General features: G+C 32.6%; 1 protein-coding gene across 1 annotated transcript; it reads right to left on the bottom strand.

Annotated features, from left to right (window-relative positions):
* Window positions 1–16,212: 16,212 nt before the first annotated feature.
* LOC116779080 (alpha-crystallin A chain-like) lies at window positions 16,213–17,090 on the bottom strand. Its single transcript, XM_032673242.2, has one exon. The coding sequence runs from the start codon at window positions 17,026–17,028 to the stop codon at window positions 16,276–16,278; it is 753 nt and encodes a 250-aa protein (XP_032529133.1). The 5' UTR covers window positions 17,029–17,090; the 3' UTR covers window positions 16,213–16,275.
* Window positions 17,091–20,544: the final 3,454 nt, after the last annotated feature.

Here is a 20,544-nt window from a genome sequence, read left to right on the forward strand (position 1 = left end):
AAAATTGGGTTTCTGCGAGACATTTTGCAATATCTTTTGGATTTGTTAATATGAATAGTAAATAACAACGGAATGATACGAATATTCATATTTAAAAGAATAACCCTGCAAAAAACCAAATATATTTAAATGAAACTGTGATAATAATTAAAGTAATATAAATTAAACAAGATGATAAAACATACTTATTGACTATAACAATATAAACTGAGACTACTACAATCTTGTTTTTTACATTTGATTTAATTATACAGAAAAAAATGCACAAATATAGAACGGACTTTTAATACTATTTTAGTTAAGACAGTTTTTTGCAATTGAAGTTTTGATGTCATATATTATAATGTATATATATAAATATCCGACTTGTGATTGTGATGAACAATCGTGATTCCAATAGTTACAATCGTGATTTCTTACAAAAAGTGATTGTAACAAAGTCTGATAAAGGTGGTTTTATAGTGATAATGTATAAAGATGAATACCTGAAGGAAATGTACAAATTGGTGATTGTTAAAAAGAAATATCTGCAACTAGATAAAGATCCGACAATAAATATAAAAAAACCCTAATGATCTAATTACGAAGTTAAAAACATCTCAGAAGATCAAGAGAAAGGTTTCTAAAGCTAATATATAATGCTGTTTCTCCGAAACTGTACGGGCTAAGAAAAACACACAAACCTGGTTATGTTATGAGATCAGTGGTTAGCTGTATTCAATCTCCGTGTTACAAACTAGCTAAATTTTTACGTCATGTATTGATGACATCGTTATCAGTAAGATTTGTGTTCTCTACGAAAAACTTTTTTTGAGTTTGTGAAGTTCATTAATAAAACAAAAATGCCAGATGATTATCGTGATATCCCTGGATGTCGTCTCGTTGTTTGTAACGTACCAAAGGAACTAGTGCTGGATATAATTATTGACGACTGGCACTCTCTCAAGTTTAATAAAATTCCGAAGAACATTCTGTTGGAGTTAATACAATTTGGCTTTAATTCGAGCTACTTCCAGTTTTATGATTTATTTTATCAACAACTTGATAGCTTGTGAGGAAACCTGGTCTTATAATTTCAAATTATAAAATTGAAATCGCCAACCCGTCTTGAGTAAGCGTGGTGATTAATGCTCTTACCTTCTCCATGGGAGAAGAGGCCTTTGCTCAGCAGTGGGCTCCTATAGGCTGATGACGATGATGATGATGATGATGATTGATAGCTCAAGTATAGGTATAATCCATCGAGCCCCATATTAAACGTAGTGATGAATCACATATTAAAGATAATAATAAAAGTTCCACCATTTCCAGTTTGTTTTCTGAAGGTTTATGTTGATTATACGATCACGGCAATCCCAAAAGTAACGTGAACACAGTGTTGAACATTTTTAAAAGCATCAACAAGAAGATTCAGGTTACCATAGAAATTTGAAAGAATAATCAATTGGCCTTCTTTCTTATTTAGATATGATGGTCATACTTAAGGATGATGGCTCGATCTTAACCAGCTGGTATGTCAAACCAACAAGCAAGGTAGAAAAATTACTGAAAAAAATAAATATTCCTCTGGCCTAATTCACACGATATTTAATAATTATAAGAGAGATAAAAATATACAGGATAATAGACTGGAAGTTAAAAAGTTTATTAGATTTCCCTTTATCAACTAACTATTTAATCAAATTAACAAATGCTTCAATAAAACAAATATAAAACTTGTGAAACTTGTGTTTTATAATTTAGTGAAATTATAAAATATTTCGTCTACACAAGGTAAAAAGATAATGTAGTAAAACGAATCCATAATGTAGTAAACGAATCGTTCGTCTCAATAATAAATGTACCGGTTTGGCAAACCAATAAATCATTGTTTTAAAGGCAGCCTCTAATCTTGACTGTATTTGTCAAGAATATCAGGTACAATCACCGAGAAGACGTGGTTCAATTATTAATCCAGATGATAAAGTAGAAAAGCACACTCATGTACAAATCAATGATAAGAAACTACCTAGCAATATCTCAAAAGAAGTGGATCACTACAATTTCCCAGTACAAAATTAGACGAAGTAGTAGAATGTATCGATGAATTAAAAAAAAACTATAAAAACGCTTGAACAAAAAAACAATAACTTAGAAACACGTCTGGGATTCGAACAACGTTTACAGGAAATGGAACAGGAGAAACTGTCATCAACAATCGAAATTACAAATATGCCTCACAATAATAATGACGATGCTAAAAAATTAATAGAAAAGATCGCTTCAAAACTCAAAGTTAAAACAGATGGAATATAAAATGTGCAACGACTTCAAATTAGACAAGATAAGACTGCAAACGTAAAAGTTGAACTCAAAGATGAACACACGCAGCAACATTGGTTCACAGCAGCTAAAAGGGACAAAATTAAAGTATCAGATATATATCAGAGAAAAATCACAATACAGTGTTCATAAGATAAGCTATGACTAATATTAACAAGCAAATTTTCTGGATTCCTAAGCAAGAATTGGAAAAAATCTAAACTTCAAATATGACTGAAGAAGAAAGCAATGAGATCAAAAACTGTATAAACATTAACGATTTCTTAATTTGTCTTCCAAAAAATAAAATTGACCTTTTATGTTTTCATATTAATATAATATCTATTATAAAAAACTTTTCATCTTTTGACCAATGTATGTTATCTTCAAAGGAAAGTATTGAAGTTATGATACTTACAGAAGCCAATATTTCAGATAGTCTAAGTCAATTATATAACATTCATGGATATCAAATGTTCATATCATTAAGACAGTATCGTCAAGGTGGTGGTATCATAGTGTATGTGAGCGATAAACATAAGTGTAGAACACTTAACACAAAACTAAATATTGTGAAAGTATTATGTGCAGTATTACAACTCAGGCAAACTATTCTGATACAATATTCGCTGTATATCGCAATCCTAGTCTTAGTAAACATTTTTTCGTAACAGAACTTTAATGCACAATTGGTAAATATTCTTAAAATAATAACTTATAGGTGACATCAATATAAATATTGATACAGATAACCCTATAAAAAATAATTATGATAATACACTGCATAACATGGGCCTCATATGTGGGATAACAGAACATACTAGAATCGAAATATGCAATAGCCAACTGAAATAATCATGCATCGATCACATACTCGTATACGCTAGATCTGGCACACAAGACCTTTACACAGCGGCCATTGGCATTGCACTAGTCGTTCATCGGGCATTAATGTTTGCTTGCTTAGACCTTCGATCACACATACAGGTTGTTCCGAAAAAAAAATGCTTTTTAATAATAAAAAAGTGTTAGAGTATCTAAATTTAATAGATTGAAATAAAATGTTTGATTTCATACAACATAAATTTGCAGTGTTACAAAAAATTTGAACAAACTATAAAAATTAATTATAACGGAAGGTGCATTAACAATAATAATTGGGTTAATAATAAAGTAATTAAAGCATGTAAATATCGGGATAAGCTTTTCCAACAATGGATAAAAAATGATAATGATAAAATAGTAAAACTCAATTACAACAAAGCACGTAATTACGCAAAACAAAATTATTCAAAAAACAAAAAATACCAACATCAAAACAAATATCATAAATTATAAAAATAACTAAAGTCTTTTGTGGCAAATTTTAAACCGCATTACAGGCAGATTGAAATTTTCTATAGATGATGTTGTACGCACTGCTTTTGAAAGTGAAAGCAGAACTCTTGAAAATATTGCCAATAACTTCGCTAATTCTTTTAAAATAACGTCGAAGAAATAATGCCTAAGTGCTCTAGACCTCTGCCTGACAAGTCATTATATAGTTTGAAATCCAATGAGACAATGCGATACAAGCGGAATCTAATTCTGTGGAAAAAATAATTAAATCCTTGAGCAATAACAAGTCGCCTGGCATAGATGGAATTAGAGCTATCGATTTTAAAAACTTATGTAAAAAAAATTGTTCGATCTTAGCTTTGTTAATTCATAACAGTAAAGTTAATGGAAAATATCCACCTGAATTGAAAACTGGAATTATTAGGCCAATCCATATAAGGGTAGTCGAAAAGACGATGCCAACTACAGACCGGTAACTATCGATATCTATCACTATCGATAAAATTGTGAAAAAACATGTTTGTGAGCAGATATATGACTTTTATGAAAGAAATAATATAATTGCTACTAGTCAGTTTGGATTTCAGCCTCGTAAAAGTACCACGCAACTGATATCAGCCTTTACGGATAGTATTTATAATCTCTTAGATAATAAAGAGCACGCCCTTATAGTATTTGTTAATTACAGTAAGGCATTTTATATATTGAAGCACGATAAACTTCTACAATCACTGCATGATAGAGAAATCAGAGGAAAGTTATTTACATAGTGTAAGGACTACCTACAGAAAGAGCTCAGACGTCGATTCGTACGGAAAGAGAACATTAAAATATATGGTACAGAAACTCATCAACCAATTATCAATATCTTTGAAAAACACGATCACATCCAAGAACTTAAAATATAAAATAAGAAAGTACTACCAAGAACATATGAATTTGAAATACTTGTAAAAATACTTTTTTATTCCATACAACGCATATACACAACCATTCACCCAACTGTAAATAATAAAAATAATGAATTAATGTTGCTAAACAATGTTACTAGTAATTTAAATTAATAATCATAAAATAACTAAATGGAACAAGCTGTGTACGCTTAACTTCACACATTGTTAAGAAATGTAATAATATATTCTTAATGTACACCCACATCAACAATTATAAAAAGTGTTACAAAAAGAAAGATTTAAGTAAACATAGTTGATACTGTTTTAGGAAATTAGTTAAACATTTTTATAATTTTTTTTTCTTTCCAATTTATAGTTTAGTTCTAAGTAATTGTAGTAGTTTAAGTAGTAGAAGGTAGATTAAGTTATCAAATTCACGAAGACACCGGTGCGCAGTAAAACTCGAATGAGTTTATGATGGCACCTTTAATAACGTGTTATTATTGTTTATATGTATTCGTTTTAAGATAAATAAATAAATAAAGTTGATAAATGGGAACATTCTCAAGTAGTTTACAAATTATCGTGCGAGTCTTGAAAGTTTTACATAGGAAAAACTAAACAAAAATTAAAAAAAGATTAAATCAATATAGATTCATATTACAGTTATCTGTAAACTAATCGATATAAGGAAAAGTAACTACTACGTTACTGATCACCATTTTAGTACCGGACACAATTTCAAATTTGACATGGCAACTATTTTGTAGTTGGTGGAGCCTAGCTGTGGTCAAGTTACAGCAGCTGGAACATGGGCTGGCTCGACCGGGGAAGTACCACCCTCTCACAGATCGGTGTGATCTTTATTGGCTGCGTTTCGTCCGACGAGTGAAAGCTGGTTGACCTTTCCCTTTTCCCTCCCTTTCCCACTTTTTCTTCCCCCTCTACCTTAATCGAGGTTGGCAACACTTACTACCTCCATCAAGTAGGCCGTCTGATCGGTTGCCCCCTTTAGCATTTTTAATAACATTTAAAGAATGGCAAATAGAATTTGAAGAACACATAGTACTTAGATATCCTAGATCGCGCGTCGGTAGTGCTATCGCATGGCCATTACACACCAACTGGGTGATTAGTATTGCAGCTGATGTCATTTTTTTGTTAATTTCATAATATGTGTACTAATAATTTGTATGTTTCAACAATAAAATATTTTAAACTGTGAACTAGTATGATTAAGGTATGATTGTACTATAAATATCTTTTTGACATATAATGTTGTATACAAAGGTTACAATTTTTATGTTTAGTTGTAGTTGCTGAGGAAGTCCTACTAAAAGGACGAAGCGTTCAGCTAAAGTCAACACGTAGCTAGAAATTGGTGGTCCTGAATTTGAGTTATAAATTTTTTGTCAGGACATGCGCAAGTGTTTAAAATTTTAAATAAATTTAAAAGATACAAAGTACAGAGTCCCTAAATTCGACGTGTTTAAAGTTCAATGTACTTTTATAACGAGGAGTTTGTATTATAAAGAGTTGGGTTTGTAAAATCACGACATATAATTTAATAAATAACTTATTAATATTTATTTTATGCTTGTTGTTGTATGATGCTTATTTAAGCCTTCTTATTTCTTTATAGCCTCTTTTATTATAATTTGTATACAGACATATCGTTTTTCTTTTTTTACATGACAACGCACGTGTCCTTTTTACACCGGACAAAGTAACATGGAGTATATGTTACTTATTTACTTCTTAATTTAAATCTGCCTTGATTTGCAAATCTAATGTAATATTCTGCTTTGAAAATATTATTTCAAATAAGTTTTAACACATTTATAGTACAGTGATACAGAGATAAAACGACATGAAGCCGTTGGGAGAAGCCATATTTTAATAAAATATAACGTACATTACAAAGTATATCAATATTAATCCTTTAATTTTCTTAATTCAATGTTTTATAATAATATTGAAGACGTATTCGTTAAGGAAATAAATTCAAACAATAAATCACCCACACTTCTCGTGTGACTGATTGACATGATTAGTTCAGTCGCTATATATTAAGTCCTTAGAGAGGAATTGTAATATCGATTAAATTGAGAAAAATATACGTAACCTTAGTTTGGAACAGTCTTCATATAAAATGAAGGTAATGTTATAAATATCTTACGGAGTATTCGAGATATGAGATAATAATATGGCGCTCTCGTCGAAAACCGGTCGACAGGTAATGACGGGCTTCGAGTCCGGCTCTAGAAACGTTCCAGCGACGAGCAAAACTGTACAGCGGCAATATTATATTAATGGACCCAGATTAGGCTTATCTCATTGTTTATTCTACCAGAGCTCCTTTTTTTCTATGTGTACAGAGTTTTGTAAAAATGAAGTCAAAAAACAAATAAATATGAACACCGAAAATAAAATAAAAAATTCAAATCTTTTTGAATTTATTACTGTAAAAGATTGAAGATGTACTAAATTGAGTTAAAATTAGAGATGGAAATTACATTCCTCTGAGGCTGAAGATAAATGTAACATTACATCAAATGAAAATATGTGTTTTGAAATTTAGTGGCGCATTATATTTTCACATTTTCCCGTAGTTTTCGTTACTTTTCAGCAATCGTGATCAAGGGCAGACGAGGTGAAAATCATCTCTTGAACAAAAAAAAAGAAAAGTTAGATTTATCACTCACTTTAATCAAATTTAACATTCTAAACTACGATTATTCATTTATGTCAACTGATTTTATAAATGTTTGAGATTAAAAAGAAAAACATAAAAGATATAATGTTACGTAATATTGTGATCTGTGCTTGGTTTCTAAAGCCTGTACTACACCTGTGTTAGTCTATGATACTGTATGTTAGTTAATATATGTTAGCCTGTCTTTCACTGACTGATCGTGTTTTAATTTTCTGAAAGCAGGAGCTGAAACTAAAACATTGTAACGGCTCGTGTTTATTGTCATCTCCCCCTATCACTCCCCTTATCAAGACTCCCCTTATCAAGTCGTTCAAACGTACTATAAGGTTCATCGTTTAAATGGAAGCGTATATTGTATCATACTGAATGACTGACGACAAACGTCATTTTACAATTATTATTTTACAAACTTGGTTTAAAAGTACTTTTATGGAAGTAAATATTGTTTTATTTTCTGGACACAACTTTAAAACTCATTGCTTTCATTCAATCCACGCACGTTTTCATAAATACAACTTTATTATATTATGTTACTATTGTTAAGGCTTTTTTCTCTTCTGATTAAATATTCTATGTTCACAAATTTAAATATTCATTAGTCATATTTCCCAATAAAGACATTCATCTTTTATGAATTTTAAAAACAACCATCGAGAAAAGCCGCATGGAATTCGTGTGTTCTTCATAAACTGACAAACTATGTTTTAAACAACTGTAATAGAAACATTAACCATCGTCAATCATTAGCTTATCATGATTTTATCGGTAAGTAATTTTATTTCCACATAACACCTCTCATTCAATGTTCTGCTCTTCTGATCTATTTTCAGAGTATATCAACGGTTACCTATATACTTACACACTCGTATGTTACATTGATGTCATATAACACCGGTGACAAAAATAACAACAACTCTATATTCGTAACTTTTAAATGTAACTCTATATTCGTAACATTTGGATACAAAAATTACCCGAGACTCATACTGAAGATAAAAAGGTGTTATGTATTAGTTATACTTGCTCGGTATTGTTAAAATAATACTATGATGTCAAGTGTAATGTAGGTAAATTAGTTTATTTGTATTGGTCTCTGTCAGTCAATTTGCTACTTAGCACAATACATACATGACGAATTTAATATAGTTTCATTGAGAACTACATTGGCGACGAGGTTTAAAAACTTAAAAATGGAACGAAAATGTGTTAAATTTCATGAATTCAATATGCAAAGTGACAATTGGGACAATTACATCGACAGATTAAAGTACTGTTTTAAAGCGAATGGAATAACGGCGGACGCGGTTCAAAGGGCGAATTTTTATACCGTTTGCGGTTCTCAAGTTTATGACACTATTCTTGCATTAATCACACCAAGAAAATCGAATGAAGTAACTTTTTCAGAAATTGAATATATTCTTACAAAACATTTTAGTCCGAAGCCAAATGAGATTTCAGTGTCATACCAATTTTATAAATGTGATCAAGACCAAAGTGAATCCGTGTGGGCCTATATAGCACGTGTTAGAAAACTGAGTGCGGGCTGTAACTTTACTGACTTAGAACGTATGCTTCGGGATCGATTCGTTTGTGGTATGATTAACAAGACATTGCAATATGAATTATTAAAAAAAGACAATTTATGTTATGAACATGTGGTGGAGGCTATGCTGTCTTCTGAAAGTGCAGGGAGAGATGTCCGCATGATGAATGCGGCAGGCAGTTATGTACATAAGGATGTTAGTTCATCTAGCGAGGTTGCGTCACCACAGTCGCCTTACGAACCGATGGACGTTAATGCGATGCAATTAAGGAGGAGTTATAATAATACAAGATTATGTTATCGTTGCGGTGATCGACATGGCGGCGAATGTCGATTTATTAATGCGGTTTGTCACTATTGTAAGAAAAGGGGCCATATTGAAAAAATTTGTACATCTAAGAAAAAGAATACGAATAAAGTAAATTACGCAGACAATGAAAATAATATTCAGCTGAATGGCATTTACAATTTGAAAAGTTCATTCACGCGCATACCAGCCTACAGTATTACTCTTTTACTAAACGGAGTACGAGTAAGAATGGAAGTGGGCTCTGGAGCTGCTTATTCCATAGTAAATCAACAGACTTGGGAAAAGTTGAATGATAGTAGTGTTTTAAGTGTATTACCGAATAAGTTGTGTACGTGGAACAATTCACCAGTGCAAGTATTAGGACAAACTTTAGTGCAAGTTAAATATAAGAACATTAAGTGTGCTTTGAATATTGTGGTAGCTCGAGGAGTAGGTCCAAATTCGATTGGACGGAATTGGTTTATACAACTCGGTATTACATTAAATATTAATATAATTGACCTTGATATGACAGGTGTAGATAAGGTAATCAGTAAATACCCAAATGTCTTCAAAGAAGGGCTCGGTACCTACCGAGGTAACCCTGTTGATATACAGGTCAAACCAAATTGTTGTCCTAGATTTTTGAAAGCTAAACCTGTACCGTATGCGTTAAAAGAGAGAATTGAAAACGAAATTGATCGTTTGGTAGAAGAGGGGGTATTGCGACCCGTATCTTTTTCAGATTGGGCCACACCCGTGGTACCTATTGTGAAGAAAAATGGGGATATACGTTTATGCGGAGATTACCGTAGTACCGTCAACCAGGCGACTGAGTCGGATACATACCCAATGCCTACAGCAAGTGAGGTGTTTGCGACAATTGCAGGTGGCTGTTATTACACAACTCTCGATTTAGAGAGAGCTTATACACAAGTTGTTGTTTCAGACTGTACATCAAAATTATTAACTTTAAATACTTGCAAAGGACTGTACTCCGTACATAGGTTAGCGTTTGGTGTGAAGGCAAGTCCCGGATTTTTTCAGCGATTAATGACAGCATTGTTGGCAGGAATAAAAGGAGTGGCAATATTGATTGATGATATCATTATAAGTGGCTATACCTTAGAGGAGATGACTGAACGCTTAGACCAAGTTTTACATCGCATTGAAAAATCAGGTCTACGATTCAATAAGGATAAATGTAAGTTTGCAAAAAAACGAGTAGAATTTCTAGGTTTCATTATTGATGCCGATGGTATTTACCCAGCTCCAAGTAAGGTTGAATCTATTATGAATACTCCGGAACCTAAAAATGTACAACAATTACAAGAATTTTTAGGGTTTTATAACTTTTACGAGAGGTTCATACCTCACAAGGCTACTATCCTTGAGCCTTTACATAGATTGCTCGAAAAGACTAAAGTATGGCAATGGAATGAACGGGAACAAAACAGTTTTAATATTGCCAAACGTCTCCTATCGTCAGAATTGACTCTCGTTCATTATGATCTCAATAAACAGTTGATTCTTACATGTGACAGTTCAGAATACGGAGTTGGTGCTGTTCTTTCACACATTATGAAAGACGGAGCAGAGCGTCCAGTGGCGATGGGTTCGAGGACTTTACATGTGCATGAGAGACGTTATTCTCAATCAGACAAGGAGGCCACTGCAATCAGTTTTGGAATAAATAAGTTTCATAATTATTTAATGGGCCGTTCGTTTACTATTGTGACAGACCATAAACCATTAGTCAGTATTTTTGATCCTAAAAAACCTATGCCTACAGTTTTGTCTCCTAGGTTGACAAGAATTGCATTAATTTTGTCATCTTATAGTTACAACATTGTCTATAAGCCAGGAAAGGAAATTGTTAATGCTCACGGATTAAGTCGTTGGCCACAACCAGTGCAGGAAGAACCAGAACAGCAACTGTATGATGTGTTGCTGATGGCAGAAACACCCTTAGAATTTCCTGTTGACGTAGATCTTATAGCTACAGCCACCAAGAAAGACCGTGTATTGTCTCGTGTTCGTCATTATATACTTGTCGGTTGGCCTTCTAAAGTTGATGATAAACACTTACACTCGTATTGGTTACATCGTTCAGAACTATCATTGCACGAGGATTGTGTTTTACTTGGCTGTCGTGTAGTAATTCCGCCAGAACTCCGTGAGCCTATTTTAAGAGCCTTACACAGGGTACACAGTGGTATTGTGCAAACGAAAGTATTGGCAAGGAGTTATGTTTGGTGGCCACAATTGAATACCGACATAGAGAGTTTAGTATCACGATGCGATAAATGTTTAGAGAACCGACACATGCCACCTAAAGTTAGTTGTGAATGGGTGACACCAACGAAACCTTGGTCTCGGATTCATGTAGATTTTGCGGGGCCGTTTCAAAACAGAATATTTTTAATTATAGTAGATGCTTATTCGCGATGGCCGGAGGTTTTTATAGTAAACAATATGAGTTCAAGTACAATCATTCGCCATCTTCGAAATGTTTTCGCCACTCATGGTTTGTGTGAAATGTTAGTATCGGATAATGGAACCTCATTTGTCTCTTCAGAAATGAAGAATTTTCTGATATCGAATAAATTAGACATGTTACTACAGCCCCATACCATCCCGCCACTAATGGTTTAGCTGAAAGAATGGTGCAGACTGTAAAAGATAAATTGCGGAAGATGGAAGGTATCTGTTGGGATGTTAAAATTCCTAACATGCTTTTGGGTCTGAGAGTAACGCCTTGCACTGCGACTAATAAAAGTCAAAGTGAATTATTAATGAACAGACGATTACATACTTTATTGGATACTATACACCCAGACAACCTTCAGCAGCAAAAAAGGAGGGAACAAATTAGTAATAACTCTCAAAAGTATCGCCGAAAAATAAATATACAAAAAGAAATAATGTATCGTAATTATAATAATGGTTCACGGTGGTTACCCGGCACAATCCTAAATAGAAAAGGAGCATCCAATTTTGAAGTAAAGACACAGAATGGTACTATCGTGAATAGGCATTTTGATCAAATTATTCAAAAAAAACAGTCTGATGTAATATTGACAAATGAAGAAGAACAGGAAGAAAAGGAAGAGAGAAGAGAGAAAAGTGGAGTTGACGAAGTGGAACATAGCGCTTGTGATGAATTGACTCACAAAGCACCACGAAAAGGAAAGAACAGTGATAGTTCTGAGGATATAGTCCTAGTGCCAGATGAGGATCAGTGGGCGGTGATGTTAGGGATTCCACTTCAAAGCGAAGTAACTTATAGCGGAGGAAAAGTTAAAACAAAGATAAATAATAATCATTCAAAGACACCATATGATCGACCACAGGTTTTTACCAATTATTTAAATTAAGTTCATTACTATGCTATTCAGTGTCTTTACAGTGTTTCATTATAGTGTCCGTGTTTTTAGTTTCTTATAATGAGACTATTTATCATAATCACTTAAATGATATAAGTAGTTAAATGTTTACTTTAATTTGTTCTTAGATTTGATATATGTAATTGATATTTTGTACTTTATATATAAACTTAGGGGGAAGGTATGTTATGTATTAGTTATACTTGCTCGGTATTGTTCAAATAATAATATGATGTCAAGTGTAATGTTGGTAGATTAGTTTATTTGTATTAGTCTCTGTCAGTCAGTTTGCTACTTAGCACAATACATACATGACGAATTTAATATAGTTTCATTGAATACTACAAAAGGGAAACTTAGTAACAATTGAAGCATTTCCAAGCAATTTTCTGCAATCAGACCAAATGAAACCGGTGCGTTTATAGTAAGTGACTACCGTAATACGCTTACTATTACAAGGTTATACAAATTAAAATACATTTAAAATACATTCCTTATATATAAAAGTAGAGAAGAAATAAAAAAGACTGACTTTAGTCACTGACTGTAGTGACTGACTTAAATTTAAAACATAAACCTTTTTAATATTGCGTTGTAATAATTTTTGAAAAGGTACAAATAAGAGTGATAACAGAGCGCTGCGGCCTGCGGGTTGTATCTGTAGCGTATTGTCAGTGTCGTAACTTACAAACATATGTAAATGTAGCCTTATCATCTCGACTCTTACAAACTACTTCGTCACAATTTGTAACACAATATAAATAGAGACTAGAAATTAAATAAAAATCCGAATTTACAAATAATTTAATGATGACTACGTAAAGTGTCGAAAAATAATGAAACAGAGCGTTTTATTATCATGCGTTCAATCACAGGACCCACCATAAAGGTCATTTATTATCTCCCTAACAAACGTTCGGTGTTTTCGCTGTGAAGATAAATCTATTTGCTATATAATACATTACTCGGAAAAAGAAAATTTGATGATAGAGTTGAGTATTTATCTTATAAAGCTTTAGATATGTAAAAAAGTTTAATATATAGAGTATGTAGTAAAGATGTCAAGGGTTTGTTTACGTCGTTTATAATGAAGGCCTCAACTCGTCACTCGTCTGCGATAACTGGCTCTGTCACGACACCATCTCTCCACAGTGAATATATATTTATATTTTGTATTTATTTAGTAGATGTACTTGCCACATGTTTACTATTAGGTCGCTAAAGTACTCGCTATAAAAAACAAAAAATCCTCGGACTGAATTCAATTCAAGGCATACTCTTGTTATCCGTGATGATCATTCATCCCACGAAATAAACTGTTGTTGAGATCAAATCGATCTTCCAAGCAGAGGGTTATTGATACACAGAAGTAAACTCAGTAATGCGTATAGCGTGTATCTGTGTCACGGGCTCGGAACATCCGAGAAAGTATAAGAATTCAGAAACATGCACAAAATATAATTGTATTTTGTAAAGAAGACGGCACCTTTTTATCGGTGTATAAAATCAACTAGTTACTTTTACCTAATTTAACACTATGACCCAAAAGAAAGCGCTTTTATATATAATAAATACAATAATTTACACAGAGTTTTACTTAAAAAAAGAGTTTTGAAGACTATTTTTTCTTATCTACATTTTCTAATAATATTTTCGGATATTAGCGACAGAGAAAAGTAAGATGTGATGTTTACCAAAGAATTCATCAATTAACATATGGAACTATTTCAATATTAAGAAGGTTTCTATTATAATAATATTAACATGCAGCTAAGTCAGAAGTAAATGATACAATCAATGGTCTAAAGATCGGTTCTCTGTTAAGAAGATCAGAGTTTGATTCTGATGTATGTGCATAATATATATCAGTTTTATGATAACACAGATGACCGATACACGTTAATAATTTCCTAAATATGCGACATTTCAACCCGGAATTCTCCTCACCTTGCTATTTATTTCATATCAACTTAATATTCAAATCAATTCATTATTTTATTGATGTGTAACTCATGACGGCTGCTCTATATGATTATTATTAACCGTCTCGGAACCAGTCTACGGACCTTGTCTTTATTACAACTCGTCGACTAAATTAAGTGCGAACACATTGACAGGAGAGGTATGTTCTCAACAATAAATTAAAACAGTAATCTTATAGCTGAAAACTAAAAGATACTCTGAGTGTTAAATGGGCCAGCCAGGAAGGCAGACTGAAGGATGTTGTCTAAAGTAACCAATAACATGAAATGAAGCAGCAACGGGCAACAGCAGTATTTAAAATAATTATGGATTAAATTGTTTAAAAAATTACTATATATATATACAAATATTAATTCTTATTTAAAAAAATAGGCGTTGTCTTTAAAGATCATAATAATTAATTTAAAAATAAGTATATCTGTATTGAAGACTATCATTATATGCATAATACTTTCCAGTTAGTGTTCCTAGTTCAGGTGTTCCGCGTCTCCGCCTGTGTGTTCTCTGAGTCGTCGCGGCGGCTTCTAATGTTTACCAATACTCACACCGGGATACGTTGACTTACTTTATTTACAGTTTCTGCCTCTGGTGTTAACTAACAGCAACTCGTTTCACGTGAGTCGCGTCATATTATAACGGACACATCACATTATTATATTTGTAGAAACACAAAAAAGAAAAAAACAAATCGTACTTACTCGACTTAACCACACATGCTTTATGCTTAATACAAATGTATACACATGCTTGATGTATGCTTGATGTACGCTTGATGAACTACGAGTGAACTGCGAATATAAGATTTATTTGTATTTGACAAAATTACATGTCTGTAAGGTCCCTGGTAGCTTCCTATATTTATAAATTAGTAGAACTTATAACTTTAAACCTCCAACACAAAAGACTCACCCAAAGTTAATGTTTTTATGTTCGCGTCTGTACACAAAAAGTATTTAGAACCTAATAAAAATTTTGCATAATCCTACGGATTAGCTAATTATATAAATTCTTGCCTTCGATGTTGTTTAAATGTATTTGATGACATTTTTATTTACAACATTGAAAGGACGGCTTTATCTTCACCCAATAATTAAAATGAAGAATACTATTTTATATTTGTTACATTAGGCCGTGTTTAAGTAAAAACAACTGTCATTTATTAATAGCACAAAGTCATTATATTATTGGAAAAGAGATCTGTTGAATATTTTATTTGTAATGTATGCGTCTGACCTTATTAATATGGATTCAAGTCCATTTACCCGGATATCATCTTTGGACTAATGAAAAATATTTTATATTAAATAGAATGTTTCAATAATGGATATTATTAAATATAATATTTCAATGTAAAAATAAAAAGTCTTAAATTGACATGGAGGGTCTAATTAAGGAAATGATAACATCTTAAGACTTTTCGACATTTCTTAAATATAATTAAAATTTTTGTTTTGATGTTACTTTTGACTTAAAATCCCAAGAAAGTTAAATATTAATCTCTTAATATCAACAAAAATGGATATTATTACAATAATAGAGTTACTGAGACTGAAACGACACTCATCACCAGATGTATTGGTATAATAAAAAACAAATTAAATTTGGACAACAAATGACGCAGACAAACAAGCAAAATTAAAACAATTCACTATTGTTTGCAGCAGGTCGTCCAAATCAAGACGCAATTTGTATTCATGCAACGCTCCATCTATTAAACGCGGACGCTCCACGCATGCAGAACGCGTATAAAGCAAAACACTCTATTCGTATTAAAATATTTATTACAATACTGTTTTATAAATATTTACTTATATCTAAAATATCACTTAAGGTTTGATTTCGTTAGCGTCGCTGACCTCATTTATTTCATCGTTGGGAATCTTGTTGTCCTCTGTCGTTGGAGCTTCGACCTCCGCAGGTGTCGTTGGCTCCTTTCTTTCATCTTCTACTTCAGCCGGGGTGGTTGATGCTTCCGTCGTTGAACTTGCTTCTTCAGCAGCTTTATTCACCAATTCGACATCATCGTTTTGAGGTTTGTCTACTTTTTCCAATGGTTCTCCACTTTCGACAATTGGTACTACTCTGTCTACTTCTTTGTCATCTTTGCCAGCACCGCCGTTCAAAGGAACACTTACTTCCAAAAATTGATCGCTGGTTAGTACAGCCTTAACTTCTTCGGCACTTGCGTTGTAAGGAAGTGTATATGTGTGGAAGAATTGGCTTGCAAACAAATCATGATCGTCGTGTTTAGCTTCATGAGATCCTTCGATAAAGATGAACCCACCTTTTACTTTTACTTTTAAGTCTTCCTTTTTGTAGTCCTTGACATTAACGATTACTCGAAAACTATCGTCGTCAACTTCAATTCTAGGTCCTACATCAGCAAAGGTGGAGAACAATTTCGTGAGCGGAGCAAATATGTTACCAAAAACTGGAAATCTGAACCAAGGAGAGGGCTCGTCGAAATCTGTTTCCGTTATCGTCGTAATAGGCTTGGGGATGATAGGATTATTGTTTGCTGGAAACGCGGTGGTGGCAGCCACCAAAGTACAGAGCATTAGAAATCGCGGCGACAACATTATTCTTTGATAGACGTGCGTGTCTTTCCGTTATGTTATAAAAACTGATGGCGGCGCGAGCGCTGGAGGCTATATACAAGGAGGGGGGGGCGCGGGGAGGCGCATCGCTGACCGCTATGACGGTGTATATAGATCAACATTTATGAAGAAGGAGCAAAACATTTATTATTAGAATGAAAGAAATTACGTGATGCTTTATTCAAGAAATATTAACAGACATATGATTTCAATTGAAGAAATAAAAGGTACCTCATATACCATAAAAACGACCATTTTATAAAGATTTTCGCATTGAGATGTTTACAACAGTGTTTGTTCTTTATAATTTTTATATTTTAATTTTCTGTATCAAATAAATAACGTATATTCTTTGTCTGAACATTGATACATGGCTATTATTATTAAAACAGGCTTATCTAACCGCTGCTAGTCTTTGGTTTATGACGATCGACCTTGAAAAGCTGACTTCTAGAGTCTTCAACAATGCAAAATTAGCTCATTTTTCTAAACGAAACGTGAACATCGTGAATCCTGATTATCTTATTTACGTGACAATTTTTATTCGAACAAATATACATATTGCAGCGAGTCAGTAATTTAGACATTCTTGCATTTAAAAAAGTAAGCTATTTATTTGGTATGCTTATTATATCTTTAACAAAGATACGAGGTTTAAATTGTATTGTTTCCATTACAAAATAAATCATGAATACGTTGAATCATATATAATTTTCTAGAAACTAGAGCTAATGAGTCAGACGTTTTGCTGTACGTACTTACACAAACCTAACAGACGTTAATAAGGAAAAGAAAGAATAAACAAAAAAAAATGTTTTTACAGTTAATAGTGTCATTAGTAAACTCTATATGACTTTTATTATAACAATGTTATTTTACATTCTCAACAATGTTGAAGTAACGCTTGAACAAAATCTTCTACTAACCTTTACATCACATGATATGAACATTGAATAAAATTACACAAATCCGTGCAATTTGCAACTGCAATGTGTTACCTAATGCGCTGTTCACTAACAACATGGCGTTACTCGTCACATTCATAGCTACATAAGATTATATTACACACGACTTTAAAAAAACTGTACAAAAATGTCACTACACAATGTTGGTGACTTCCTGTACAAAATGAATTACTTTAGATACGCTCTATAATGCTTTATAATAATAATAATATTACTGGTAATGTCTATAGACTGATTTAAGAGAAGATAATCAAAGAATGAAACTATACGGCTATAAGACTATCAGTTATACGGCTCATGCAGTTTTATTAATATATCTCAATGGAAATGTTGAGTATCAGAGCTGTTGTTCTGATCACTTCAAAATATAAGTAATGTCGTAATAGTACCACAATGCAAACACAGAGTAATTAGAGGTATATTTTCGTGTAAAATCTGTCCTCGCTAGTAATCAGGGACTGGTCGTCCATGACGTGGCATTGAGTTTTGAACTTTTGTTTTGTTTTAAATCGATCGTGTTCTTCAACGATATGAGCAGAGACGTAACAAAGTGCTAATTTTTACTGGAAACAGACTAAGAACAAAAAGTCAAACCTGACAAATAAATGATAAAACAGAGACGTGTTAATAAATTATACAGACACGATTCTACGAAGGTATCAATAAAATCAGTTTATTGGATCAAACTAAAATTTATTCTACTAAACAAAAATACTTGAAACTCACCTCCGTCTAAGACTATATTAATATTGATTTAGGACATGTCAAAGTATTTTAATCGTAGGGAAACTCGTAAGATATTGAGAGTAGTGATCAAATTTACATATCAATATACAACCAACGTCCTCGACGCAAATCATATGAAATGTCGAATGTTATTTAACAGTAATGTAAGTGCTGACCGAGTCGCGATCGAGTACTGTCAGTGTTAAAGTGAGAGCCTGAGAGTCCCGTCTCTGAGCTTCCGATCACAAACAACTGTAAGCTCGGTAGGATCTTGTGGTCGTGTGTTTAATCGCCTGCCTCAAGTCAGAGATCACATATCTGTTACTGAAACCCCTTTTGGGAAAGGAATTAATGATTCGGATTACATTGGAGAAGTTATTTTGCTTTTAAAATGTTTTACTCCACTATTACATAAAATATTAAAGGTTTGCGTGCTCCGGCTGGTTCCTTGGTTAGGTATGTTTAATATATCACAAGTGATGGAGACTCTGAGACGATCCGATTGTATTCCGCTATTTCTTTATTATAAGTAAGCTTATTGTTATTAGATAATAGAATGTTATCATTCAGATTGCAATACCATAGAGGAATCTGGACCATATAGGTAACTAATTAAAGTAAAATTCATTATTTTAAACACGAATTTTTACTCGAGACTTCAACACAGATTGATCAGTAGAAAGTAACTTCTATTGAAATATATATATATTTAAACAATTTGAGAACAATATATTATATTTAGTATTTTTCTAAGGACAGAACTTGTTTTCTGATTCGATATAAAATACAAACAAAACACACGTTACATATCGTTAGTCTTCCAAGGAACCACTTCTCATTCATTACTAATCATAAACACAGCACCGACGTTATGTTAAACGTCTGAATCACGTCAAAGTTTCCTTTGTGGTTGAACTAAAATCTAACAATAAGCCAACATTAACTGGTCTGTTATTGTCTTCGCTCTGTCGCTAATATCGTCCTCATTAAAGTAAATGCTATGAGTAATAATGTTTCGTCTTGTCTCTAATCGACTGTTATTTTACACATTATACTTCAAATTTTTCAAATGGTCGTTATCTGTTGATAGAATATTTTTTATTCATGCTACGTCACTAAAATACTTTTATCATTTTTCGGATCCAATAGAAAGGTTATTGTTCATACCACGTAACAGCAATGTCGGTGTTGTGTGACGGTACGGATCCTATGTTTTATCACGTACGAAAAACATAAAATAAAAAATTTTCTTTTTCTTTATAGCTTCCTGTACTTGTTTTGATATTAAGTTTTTTTTTCAACGGACATCCTGTGAACTGGACCTGTCCCCGTCAGTAAAAACTATATTTCATCAACCTTTTACATTGTATTGTCGTTTTTTTCATTCACTATTATTATTATTTATTTTGTCTGTTTAATATTTACTGAATAATTTATATTTTTTTGATTTGTAACATTATATTCAGTTATATATTTTATTTTTATAAATTTTACTTCCAATTTACTGGATCTTCTCTATTTGAGACTTGTCTTCTAATAAACAATATTTTAGTTCAAAACTCAATAAAAGGAAAATCTCCTGAGTGTTATTGAAGTATACCTATCGTGAGTATGACCGACCGGCGGAGTCGTGTCCGCACTGTTTATTACAAAACATAGAACGTTCTCGGCTCATTGAATTAAAATGCATTGGTTTTTCCGATTTCGGTATTTATTATGGATGTTGAAGATTGTATCTCAATATTTATAATGTCCATGTATGTTCATAATAAAGTTATATGATGAGAAAAATATATATATTAATCAA

Source organism: Danaus plexippus, chromosome 6, assembly GCF_018135715.1.
Source record: "Danaus plexippus chromosome 6, MEX_DaPlex, whole genome shotgun sequence".
In the NCBI taxonomy this organism is placed as follows: domain Eukaryota; kingdom Metazoa; phylum Arthropoda; class Insecta; order Lepidoptera; family Nymphalidae; genus Danaus; species Danaus plexippus.

What these genes read in the sequence shown, in the direction of transcription:
- LOC116779080 (XM_032673242.2), bottom strand. Translation starts at nt 17,028, where the DNA reads ATGTTGTCGCCGCGATTTCTAATGCTCTGTACTTTGGTGGCTGCCACC.